Raw genomic sequence first — 13384 nt, 5'->3', positions numbered from 1 at the left:
CTGAACCAAATTACCGTATTTATCGATTATAAGACGACCCCCCAAAATCTGAATATTAATTTAGGAAAAAAAAGAAAAAGCCTGAATATAAGACGACCCTATAGGAAAAAGTTTTACCAGTAAATGTTAATTCATGTAAACAATTTTTTTTAATAAAAGCTATGATTGAGAAAAATATTTTGTTTTTAATTCCTTTTATTTTCCAACCTGCCCCCCAGTTATGCACATCTGCCCCCAGGCTTGTCACTCTGCCCCAGAAATGCCTTAAACCCCCTATATGCCACTGTGCCCCATGATATTCCTTTTAACCCTCTAAATGCCACTGTGCCCCATGATATGCCTTTTAACCCTCTAAATGCCACTGTGCCCCATGATATGCCTTTTGACCCCCTATGTGCCACTCTGCCTCCAGAAATGCCTTATACCCCATATTATGTGCATATTATGGGGCAGAGTGGCATATAGGGAGGTATAAGGCATTTCTGGAGGCAGAGTGGCGTATAGAGGGTTAAAAGGCATTTCTGGAGGCAGAGTGGCATTAAGTTAAAATGCATTTCATAGAGCACTCTGCCTATAGAAATGCCTTATGCTTCCCATTTAACCCCCCCCAAAAAACAAACAAAAAAAAAAAAAAACGGTGCTTCTGACTCCCGGTGTGTTGTCCGGGCAGCGTGTAGACGTCTACGCGATTCGCGTAGGCAACTTCCGCTGCAGCCGGAAGGAGGTGCGGTTAGCAGCGGGGGTTGTCTGCGTCCATCGCACAAACCTTCCCCGGCTGTTAGAGAGAATTCCCCGGTGAGGGGAACTCTGATCTCTGACAGCCAGGGAAGGTCTGCGCGATGGACGCAAACAACCCCCGCTGCTAACCGCAAATCGCGTAGACGTCTACACGCTGCCCCGGCTACACATCGGGGAATCAGAAGCACTGGTAATTCGGGGGGGGGGGGGGGGGACTAGAGGGTCCAGGTCCCCTGCAGCGACGCGGGGGATCTGGATCTTAGTCTCATAGTCAGACCTATTTGAGGTCTGAATATAAGATGACCCCGAGCATTTGCTCTGAAAAAACCTCGTCTTATAATCGAGCAAATACGGTATATTCTCACCAATACAACCTTCAGAGCACTGAAACCAAGGATCCATATATTTCTGTTTAAAACATTTTTACCTATAAAAATAACCATTAGAATAACTTACTTTGACTCCGTGCCCAATGTCATCAAGAATTGTGTAGTCAATTGGTTTTCGAATGTAACGCACTGGTCGCTCTAAGTTTGCTGGTGCAATTATCTTGTGTGTTCGAGAAGTATTCTTGTTAGTTGTCAAAATTCCAATTTCTCTTCTAGCAACCTTTTCTTTGTGGATGTCCACCGTCTAGAAATAATATTTTTGAGTAAATAGCCCATATTTCACACATAAAATATCAACAACACTGACATATTACCACTTACCCAATGAACTAAATGATGTTGGTTCAAACTGAAAAATTATTTAAAAAAAGCTTGTACCAAGATTGCAAATTATACCTTAAATGAGGTAATAATTAGGAACTCATTAACTAGAAAGGATTGTGTAATAATGGTAGACAAACTTTGCAACAGTATAAGATCCTATGAGGTATAAAAAGGGGTATGGAATCATGGGAGGATAATACTCCTGTATAAGTTCTAGTACTTGTTACTATGAGGGCGTTATATATAAATAAAATAATACTAACAGCAACGGTGAAATGGTGAAATGTTTGGCTGGGAAGTATGACATGTTTGGAGAGGAAAAAAGGTCTAAGCAGGGTAGCAACAGTTAGCAGGTTCTGTGAGCATAATTCTTACGGGATACCTACTGGATATTCTTTTTAAGTTGCAACTTTAACTTTCTTAAAAATGACTCCTTTGATTATGTCTTTATGGAATACCAACCTATATTCCTTAAGATGGACAAGGTTGTTATCTGCCTCAGGGTCCTGGGGAAGGTGCCCAGAGCAACAAAACAGACTTTCTATGTGCTCTTTATCATTACCAGTGATCTACATCTGAAAGCTTTGGAATACTGAATATAATGTATATAAGGGTATAATTGTAGAAATACATCTACAGTGGATATAAAAAGTCTACACCCCCCTATTAAAATGCCAGGTTCTTGTGATGTTAAAGAAAGAGACAAAGATAAATCATGTCAGAACTTTTTCCACCTTTAATGTGACCTATAACTTGAACAATTCAATAGCAAAACAAACTGAAACCTTTGAGGGGGGAAAAAACCCTCACAATAACCTGGTTGTGTAAGTGCGCACACCCTTAAACTAATACTAACACCTTTTGATTTTATTACTGCAATCAGTCTTTTTGGGTAGGAGTCTATTAGCATGGCACATCTTGACACAGGAATATTTGCCCACTCTTCTTTGAAAAAGCACTCCAAATCTGTCAGATTGCGAGGACATCTCCTGTGCACAGCCCTCTTCAGATCACCCCACGGATGTTCAACTGGATTCAGGTCTGGGCTTTGGATGGGCCATTCCAAAATGCCAATCTTCTTCTGGTGAAGCCATGCTTTTGTGGATTTGGATGCGTGCTTTGGGTCATTGTCGTGCTGAAATGTGAACTTCCTCTTCATCTTCCTAACGGAGGACTGAAGGTTTTGTGCAAAAATTGCCTGGTATTCGGAACTGTTCATAATTCCCTCTACCCTGACTAAGGCCCCGGTTCCAGCTGTTGCAAAACCAGCCCCAAAGCATGATGATGCCACCACCTTGCTTCACTGTGGGCATTGTGTTGGGGTGATGTGCAGTGTTGTTTTTGTGACAAACATACCTTTTGGAATTATGGCCAAAAAGTTCAATCTTGGTTTCATCAGACCATAACACATTTTCCCACGTGCTTTTGGGGGACTTGTTTGTTTTTGCAAACTTCAGCTGGGCTTGGATGTTTTTCTTTGTAAGAAAAGGCTTCTGTCTTGCCACCCTACCCCATAACCCATTCGTATGAAGAACACGGGGGATTGTTGTCACATGTAACACACAGCCAGTACTTGCCAGAAATTACTGCAGTTCCTTGAATGTTGCAGTAGGCCTCTTGTAAGCCTCCCTTCTTCTCGTCTTTTCATCAATTTTGGAAGGACGTCCAGTTCTTGGTAATGTCTCTGTTGTGCTGTATTGTCTCCACGTGATGATGACTGTTTTCACCGTGTTCCATGGTATATCTAATGCTTTGGAAATTATTTTGCACCCTTCTCCTGACTTATCTTTCAACAATGAGATCCCTCTGATGCTTTGGAAGCTCTCCACGGACCATGACTTTTGCTCTGAGATGCAACTTAGCAAATGTCAGGTAAATCCAACTAGAACAGCTAAACTGTATTTGTGATTAATCAGAGTCACTTTAAATTATGGCAGGTGTGTAATGACTTCTATTTTTTTTTTCCAATTAATTTTTATTGAAAGGTTTTTCATATAACAGATAAGTATAACTTTTAAGATAGGAATACAGAAAAAGAGAAAAAAAGGGAGGGGTTCAGCTACTTACAATAGTTAATGTAAATTTTTCAGATATACTGTAGTACATCCACATGACAGTATCATGAGATGTACAATCACAAGGTACAATCTTAATATATCACAGTTGAACTTAGAAAATGACACAATATACTTCTCTTTTTTTTCCTAAGTAGAGTCCCATTCTGACCTAAATTTGTTATGAAGCTTCCTATCAAATTCATCCCAATGGTACTTTAATGTAGGGTATTCTATCGTCAAATGATGTACACTGAGTTCTAGAGATTTATTTTCTTTATAAAGTGTCAACAATTCTTGTGTATTTGGGACAGTTTGTTTACCCCAGTGTCTAGGGAGAATAGAAGTGACAGCAATGAATAAATGGGAAAGGATAATTCTCTGTACTTTGGGAATAACATTGGGAATCACTGAATAAAACCATCTTTGGGGTCAGAGAGTTAATAGAAGTTGTTATTAATTTGACCATTGTGAGAATGTGTGACCAGAAGGGGGTCAGTTTGGTACAGGACCACCATATATGTTCCATATGTCCTACTGCTCCACAGCCTCTCCAACAAAGTGGGGACTGAGATGATTTCATAACATTGAGTTTAGAAGGTAATAAATACCATCTATAAAATATCTTAAGATGGTTTTCCCAATGCGAATCACACTGAGTGACCCCTTGTAGACCATTTCTAATCCTAAACCATTCTGACAGATCCATTTCAAAACCTAGTTCTTTTTCCCAACTAATCATATGAGAATGTTTATTAGAAAGACTAGATGAGAAGTAACTAAAGCACTTGGTGATCATGTGTGCTTTATTGGGATGATTTAAGCAGATGTTCTCTAGGTTTGTGAGGGGTATTGACCAGTCCTTCATGTCTTCTGCAGGGCAATCAATGGAACTTCTAATAACATTTAGTATAATGTCATATTGAATCCGCATTGTTTCTGGTAAATTGTATTCTGCCTGTAGAGTGTCAAATGCCTTAATAGTGTTGCCCAAGAAAAGATCATTTATATAATGAAATCCATAAGAGTTCCATGCATCTGTGTCAATATTTCCAGGTGTTTTAATCAGGGCTATAGCTGTAAGTGGGGTGGCTCTAGAGCCTCTTTTGAGCTGGAGTGTGTTACATAGAGCATTCCAAGAGTAAGTTGCTGCTCTAAGAGGTGGAGGCCATTTCGTCTGGTTTATTTTATTGTCAAGGTTGTACCATAAGGCATCTAATGGGGAAAGTGAGCCTAATATAACTTTTTCTATGTATATCCACTTTGGCTTGTCAGAGTGAATATAAAATTTTATATTAGTGGCTGCGTTTGTGGCTAAATAATATTTATGGAAATCAGGGATGCCTAATCCACCATGTATCTTGTTTCTCTGTAGAACTTCCAGTTCTATTCTTGGGAAAGATTTTCCCCATATATATCTTCTGATATCTGTTTTTATCATTTTAAAGAATGTTGAGGGAAGTATTATTGGAACTGTGCAGATTATATATAGGAGTTTTGGAAACAAAGACATTTTAAGGGCGGCAACTCTGCCTAGCCAGGACAGCTCATGCTTTCCCCATGACCGGAGTTCTTCTCTTAGCAAAGGCCAAATCTTTTTAAAATTATATTCATAAAGATTAGACACATTTTTAGTTAACTGTATCCCCAGAAATAATATGTCTTTAGTTTGCCAGATAAAACTGTACTTTTGTTTAAGTGAATTCAATGTGTCAGAAGGTATATAATATGGAAGAGCTTGTGTCTTTGTGATGTTTAATTTATAATATGATATATTTCCGAAATCATGCAATATTGAAAAAAGTGCATCTAGAGATTCTTCAGGGCGGGTTAAAGACAGCATTATATCATCAGCATATAGACCTAGCTTGTAGGTATTGTCACCTAATCTGACACCATGTATGTTAATCGGCTTCTCTTATTTTATCTGCCAATGGTTCTAAGGCTAGTACGAACAAGATAAGCGATAATGGGCATCCCTGTCTAGTACCATTTGATAAATGGAAAGGTGTGGAGATTGTACTTGAGGTGGAGACGACTGCAGCAGGGTGACTATAGAGGGCCATTACCATTTTAATAAATTCTATGGGGAAACCTTTGTAAATTAAGACTTGTTCTAAATATTTCCAGTGCACCCTATCAAACGCCTTCTCTGCATCCAAAGAAAGGAGCAGAGAAGGCATCTGTTTTGAAGACATCCAGTAAGTGAGATCAATACATTTTCTTGTGTTGTCAGATGGTTGTTTATCTTTCATAAATCCCACCTGGTCGTTATCAATGAGGTAAGGCGCAATATTAGATAGTCTTTTTGATATTACTTTGGCATAAATTCTTGAGTCATTATTTATTAAGGAAATGGGCCTGAAATTGGCACGTGTCTGGTGTTTTTCCTGGCTTGGGAATAGTGATAATTTTTGCCGTCAGAGATTCTTGTGACATCTGCCCTTTTGATTTGTATTCGTTGAACATGGATGTCATATGTGGTGTTAGTAGGGGTGCATGTGTCTTGTAGTAAAGCATAGTGAACACATCTGGGCCAGGTGCTTTTCCAGATGGAAAACTTTTAATAGCTGTTCCTACATCCTCCTCTGATATTGGGTCAATCAAGGTGGATATATCCTTTTGCTTCACTTTTTTATGAGTTATTGTTTCTAAGAAACCTTGTATGTCTGCTATAGATGGTTGAAAAGTATGAGGATCATCTTTCAGATTATAAAGGCCTTTATAGTAAGTAGCGAATTTTTGACCTATATTAGAGGGGTGTGTGATTTTTGTGCCATCTTCATTTTTTAGGTATGCTATACGAGTTTGTGTCGACATATTTTTAAGCTTGGAAGCTAGAAGAGACAAGGCTTTGTTACCTTTTGAGTAGTATGTGATTTCTAATTGCCTAATCATTCTAGCTGTGTGTTCTAGTCTTATGATTTGAATTTTTTCCTTTGTGTCTTTTATTATTTTAGACAACGACTCTGAAGGACCAAATTTGTTCGCCTGTTGTAAGTTATATAGTTCCCTTTCAAGGGATATTAAAGAAGATCTAGCTTTCTTTTTTAGGAAGGATGCTCTTTGTATGAAATAACCTCTGAGGGTAGCCTTATGGGCGTTCCACAGGGTTTCCTTTGAAATATCTTCTGTGTTATTTTCTTTAAAGTAGTTTTTCAAATTCGTCTCAACTAACCGTGTGTTCTCTTCTCCTATTAGTAGATGATCTCCAAGTCTCCATGATTTGGGGGTGTGGGAGTTGAAATGTTCTTTAATTTGTAAAGTGATCGGGGCATGATCGGACCAATCTATTGTTTTAATTTCTGATTTTACAATGTGTTGTAGCATGTTTTCCTCTACCAGAAATCTATCAATTCTTGAGTACATATTGTGGGGTGTGGGGTAATATGTGTAGTCTCTAGTATCATCATGAGTCACTCTCGAACTATCATAAAGCCCATTCTCAAAGAGTAACTTGGAGCATAATGCAGCAGTTTTTGCCATCTGATTGTGCTTTTTTGATATCTGTTTTTGTCTCACTGTGTCTAGTTCAAAGTCGATTACAAAATGTGTATCTCCACATATAATGAGGTTACCTTCTTTATATTTTGAGATCATTTTTAGAGTGTATCTAAGGTACTGTGTTTGTCCTGAATTTGGAAAGTAAGTATTTACAATAGTATAGGGTGTATTATTGATTGTTCCTACCCATATTATCAGCCTGCCCTGGGTGTCCTGAAATGTTTTCTTCGTTGAACTAGCTATATTTTTGTGAAATAACATAGAAACTCCTCTGGCCTTGGTTTTATGTGTGTTGTGGTGCTGATTCGGAAATACATTTTGGGTAAAGATCTTTGTGATATGGGTTTTTGAAATGTGTCTCTTGTAAACATAGAATGTCAGCATGCAATTTCTTACTATCAATCAATAACCGTTTATTGTGAGGTGTGTTTAGTCCTCTCACATTGAGGGAAACAATATTAATGGTCATGTGGAAAATTTAACGTTCAATGCTTTGTATATGTGTTGATTTTTGTAAGAGATATTATAATTACATGTATTCATTTTCTGCACTACAGTAAAAATTAACAAGTTATGTGTAGCTGAAGCAGTAAACTTGAAGGGGGGAGAACTGTAGGATAGGGCGAAAGAAAAAAGGTATGTACAGTAAGTAAGCCGAGCAGCACAGTAGAACACTGCGCCACTAACGTAAGGTGGCTTTTCAAAGTTGGGGGTATGATAAGGGTGGGTGGGCTCATGCGAGCCGGGTAACCTAATCTGAAGGTATTTAATTAATTGAACAGTATCCTAATATGTGACTACTATTTCATAAAATTCGAATAAACAGGAGACTGTGTAAAATGAAAGACAAATATGTTACAAGCCAGTTCCAGTCGGGAAATGGCATTAGTATAAACTATGACACGCTCCTAAGGCTGGGGAGGTACGTAAAGCAAAATAAGAAGATATATTGACATGTTCCACTCGGCGTAGCAATAAACTGCCACTGATTACAAATCAGCGTGATCAACAATTACATAACATGCCCGTGAAGCTGTGGCATATAATAGATTCCAGAGATCCAAAAGGCATAGGCATACATATCTCACAGTCTCAAGGCTGCGCAGATTATATGAATGCAATGTCACTGAAACTGTGGAAATACATAAAGTAAGTATAAAATAAAAACAGTTGAACCATGTGAACATTGTCAAAGGGAGAAAAAAGTCAGTATCGACATTAGTAAGCATATTAGGTGTATATTATACCTATATCTAGATAAATGTCTGGAGTAGAACAGTCAGTGTGAATAATTTGTTGGACATGCGCAGTTAATTGCAGGTTATCTATGCCCTCAGAGATACCTCTAATTCGGACATTATTTCTTCGACTTCTGTCATCATAGTCTGCTAATTTAGTTTCCATAAGTAATATTTTTTTATTCATGTCACTTATGTTATCTATCAGCTCGTTATGGGCCACCGTTTGCTCTTCTTGGATCTTTTCCACCTGGGTCGTGCGTTCCGAGATCTCTGTCAATTTTTGTTGTAAAACCGCTATTTCTTGTTTAAAGTCTGATCTGAGGGAGTCTCTCAGAGCCTTCAGCATCTGTTCCATAATCGATAGGGTCAACTTACCTTCCTCCTTTTTCCTCTGAGGTTCCTCCGCCATGTTGGATTGAGGCCTACTTCTCTCTTCCTCTTCCTGATCTGTGTAACGAGGTGAATCAATTTTCTCAGTTTTTCGAGATTCTCCAGTCTTTTTCTCTCTTTTATTCAGTCTGGACATGTCCAGGTTACTTACTGAGTGTTGTGGCCCAGTTATATAGTTTGATATTTCTGTTTAAAATGCTTTATAGGCCCCCGGTTTTGCAGAGCTCTAGATTAGTGCAGCCATTTCAGTCAGGCGCTAGGCAACGCCTCCTAATGACTTCTATTTAACATGAGTTTGAATGTAGCCCCAGTTATAAGAGGGTGTGCACACTTATGCAACCAGGCTATTGTGTTTTTGTTTTGTTTTTTTCCCCCTCAAAGATTTCAGTTTGTTTTGCAATTGAATTGTTCACATTATAGGTCACATTAAAGGTGGAAAAAGTTCTGACATGAGTTATCTTTATCTCAATTTTTAACATCACAAGAACCTCGCATTTTAACAGGGGTGTGTAGACTTTTTATATCCACTGTATGTGTGTTTGCAGTTTATGCCTCACAAGGTCCCATCACCAAGACTTGTAACAATTTTATATTGTAATACATTGTATAATGTCACTTTATGCCATGTCGGTATTCACAGACATAAGGTACATAACACTATTGTTGTGATTTTGATTTTTTTAACCTCTTCAGGACAGGGCTATTTTACCCTACAGGACCAAGGCAATTTCTTGCCTTTACTATGTTCAACTGTAACTGTTTACTGTGTCGCAATTGGCATACACGTACATATTGAATTTTTTTGTACATATAGGAATATTGTTTCAAAACAAATTCCTACATGCAGGGATATATAAAAATTGTACATAGCTAGATCCAATGGGAAAACAAATACACAGAATATATTCATTAATGTGCCCTGCTTTGGAAACCACCTTATAGGTTTAGGATTATCATTTATTTTGTTACATTTTGGGGTAAACATTACAGGGGAAATATTGCTTTCCCCCCCCCCAAGCTCCAGTTATTGCCAAATTTAGCAAGGTGGGAGACCCTTACTACAACAGTGGTCACAGATCTTAAAACCATCCATAACTGTATGTTACTCAAAACAAGACAACCCAGGGAATTTACTTGGACCATTTTGAACTTTCAGGAATTACATCACCAATCTCTCCCAACAGTATTTTTTTATTTTTATTTTGTGCCCCACATGCATTGGTTTCTGCATGTTTTGTGTAAGCTACAAGGCTAAAAAAGGAACACTTTTCAAATGTAGAGTTTTCAGAGACAGTCCAAAATGGGACATTGGCCACTCCAAATTATCCCCATAAAAGCATATGGTTTAGAAGGGCATTAAAGTAGCATAACTGCAATTTTAACGCAGCTGTTTCATCAGTAATACATATAGTTAGGGCTGCAACTAACGATTATTTTCATAATCGATTAGTTGGCCGATTATTTTTTCGATTAATCGGATAAAAAAAATGAATGTAAATTTTTCATTTATTTAAAATAATGTAATAAACAAATTATATTAAATACAAACAGCATAATAAAAAAACTTTGATAAAATGCATTTCTTGCCTTTATTTCGCAACCAGCCCCCCCCCAATTTATGCACGTTTCCACACATACCACTCCACGCTGCCTCCCACACATACCACTCCACGCTGCCTCCCACACATACCACTCCACGCTGCCTCCCACATATGCCACTCCACCCTGCCTCCCACATATGCCACTCCACTCTGCCTCCCACATATGCCACTCCACGCTGCCTCCCACATATGCCACTCCACGCTGCCTCCCACATATGCCACTCTGCCTCCCACATATGCCACTCTGCCTCCCACATATGCCACGCTGCCTCCCACATATGCCACGCTGCCTCCCACATATGCCACGCTGCCTCCCACATATGCCACTCCACGCTGCCTCCCACATATGCCACTCCACGCTGCCTCCCACATATGCCACTCCACGCTGCCTCCCACATATGCCACTCCACGCTGCCTCCCACATATGCCACTCCACGCTGCCTCCCACATATGCCACTCCACGCTGCCTCCCACATATGCCACTCCACGCTGCCTCCACATATGCCACTCCACGCTGCCTCCCACATATGACACTCCACGCTGCCTCCCACATATGCCACTCCACGCTGCCTCTCACATATGCCACTCCACGCTGCCTCCCACATATGTCACTCCACGCTGCCTCCCACATATGCCACTCCACGCTGCCTCCCACATATGCCACTCCACGCTGCCTCCCACATATGCCACTCCACGCTGCCTCCCACATATGCCACTCCACGCTGCCTCCCACATATGCCACTCCACGCTGCCTCCCACATATGCCACTCCACGCTGCCTCCCACATATGCCACTCCACGCTGCCTCCCACATATGCCACTCCACGCTGTCTCCCACATATGCCACTCCACGCTGCCTCCCACATATGCCACTCCACGCTGCCTCCCACATATGCCACTCCACGCTGCCTCCCACATATGCCACTCCACTCTGCCTCCCACATATGCCACTCCACTCTGCCTCCCACATATGCCACTCCACGCTGCCTCCCACATATGCCACTCCACGCTGCCTCCCACATATGCCACTCCACGCTGCCTCCCACATATGCCACTCCACGCTGCCTCCCACATATGCCACTCCACGCTGCCCCCCACATATGCCACTGTGCCTGATACACCTTATACCCCGATACACCACTCCATCCTCCCTAGACATGCCACACTGCCTCCCAGACATGCCACACTGCCCTCCCCACATATGCCACTCCACTCTACCCCCAGATAAGCCACTCCACTCTACCCCCAGATATGCCACTGTGGCCCCAGATCTGCCTTATACACCCTGATACACCACTCTGTCCTCCCCAGACATGCCACACTGCCCTCCCCACATATGCCTTATATACCCTATATGCCTTATACCCCCAGATATGCCATATACCCCCCAGATATCTCATAGTCCCCTCATAGAGTCACAGACCATACTTTTATAAATAAGTACTGGGTTAATCTTCACTGCCCCCAGGATTTAGATTCCCCTTAGTTTGCCCCCCTTTACCTCTAACTGCACCTTCAGTTAACTTTAATAAATTAATAAAATTAACCCTCAGTCCTCATCATTAAATTAACCCTAAACACCCCATTAACCATAACTGCCCCTAAATTAACCCTAAAGACCCCATTAACCACAGCATCCCCTAAATTAACCCTAAAGACCCCATGAACCACAACAGCCCCTAAATTAACCCTAAACATACCATTAACCAAAACTGCCTCAAATTAACCCCAAACACCCCATTAACCACAGCTGCTCCTAAATTAACCCTAAACACACCATTAACCATAGCTGCCCCTAAATTAACCCTAAACACCCTATTAACCATAGCTGCCCCTAAATTAACCCTAAACACCCTATTAACCATAACTGTCCCTAAATTAACCCTAAACACCCCATTAACCATAACTGCCCCTAAATTAACCCTAAACACCCCATTAACCATAACTGCCCCTAAATTAATTCCCACCTCCCTTAACCTTCAGTAGCCCAAATATTAATTTTATACTTACAGTTAGATGAGTGTCACAGCCATGTGGTTCTGGCCTTCTGGGAGAAGGAAGGGGGCGGGGCCAGTTGTCACAGTGATTACAGGGAGGGGCTGGTAAGTAGGAGCTGCTGCTGTGAGTCAGACTAAATGGATTATATAATGAGGGGTATTTTTCAGAGCGTTTGCTCTGAAAAAACCCTCATTTAATAATCGATAAAAATTGATTCAACTAATCGATAATGAAATTCGTTGGCAACGATTTTCATTATCGATTATTATCGATTAGTTGTTGCAGCCCTACATATAGTTGTAACTTATTTATTTTACACTGCTCTTTATCTCTCTTTAACAGACAGCAGTGCACAATTTATAGCTACTCACTGGGGGGTCATTAATGACATAAAGGATCTCTATAGTCACAGGGGTTCCACTGCACAGCAATCATGGGAATCCTATAGGGAGCTCTCTTGTTGATGTTTGCTGATTGAGGCTGCAGCATAGACACATGCACGCTCAATGACTGGTCACACACACACTGTGCATTCAGTCAGCAAGGCACTATCAGCGGGGAGACTTACCGCTCATTTGACAGGCCGTTTACAAGCAGGGATTTAGCCCTGCCAGAGCAAATCGGCCATGAAGTAGGGGGGACATTCTTAGTCCTCAAGGATCAGGATTTTTGTGATATATCCCCTACGTCCACAGTCTTAAAATTGTTAAAGCTTAGATGGGATATAGTAACACTATACAAATACATATGGGGACAAAAAAAAGCACTCTATGATGACCTCCTCATTTAATATGACTACAACGAACAAGATGAACTCCATTGAGGCTTTTTACCAAAATCAGGAAAAAGAGAGAGCAAGAACAATAAAGACGTGGCATTCACCACATACAAAGGCTGTGCTATCAAATTCAATTATTGCCTTTAAAAATGGGCTGAATGGATGGAAAAACACAGGTATTTAAAGGTTAATAAAGTGAGAAATGGGGGGTTTGAGACAGGATGGATTTTTCCCTTTTTTGAGGCACTAGTGGAAATCACATTAATGTGTGGGGGGGGTTATTCTATAACAGCTGGGTTGAACTTGGACTTAGTACTTTATGCTGGGGAAAAAAGTCACATGTTAAGCAAAGATACGGTGGACAAAAT

The 13384-nt window shown here is 40.5% G+C and overlaps 1 protein-coding gene across 49 annotated transcripts in view; it reads right to left on the bottom strand.

Annotated features, from left to right (window-relative positions):
- The window catches only part of LOC149287578 (abl interactor 2), a 66737-nt gene that overhangs the window by 30251 nt on the left and 23102 nt on the right, over positions 1 to 13384 (bottom strand). For 44 of the 49 annotated variants that reach the window (XM_089492706.1, XM_089492718.1, XM_089492739.1 and 41 more), the window contains one exon: positions 1195 to 1371. The exons of 4 other annotated variants lie outside the window; for them this stretch is intronic. In XM_089492706.1, coding sequence (XP_089348832.1) covers positions 1195 to 1371 — 177 coding nt within the window. Of the gene's footprint in view, positions 1 to 1194; positions 1372 to 8621; positions 8630 to 13384 lie in introns of all 49 variants that reach the window. One more of the 49 variants, XM_089492746.1, reaches the window with a different exon arrangement.

This window comes from Sceloporus occidentalis, unplaced genomic scaffold (assembly GCF_023333645.1).
Source record: "Sceloporus occidentalis isolate IW3139 unplaced genomic scaffold, rSceOcc1.0.p SCAF_59, whole genome shotgun sequence".
NCBI lineage: Eukaryota > Metazoa > Chordata > Lepidosauria > Squamata > Phrynosomatidae > Sceloporus > Sceloporus occidentalis.
The sequence above is the reverse complement of the archived record's forward strand: the minus strand, read 5'-3'. Positions and strand labels throughout refer to the sequence as shown.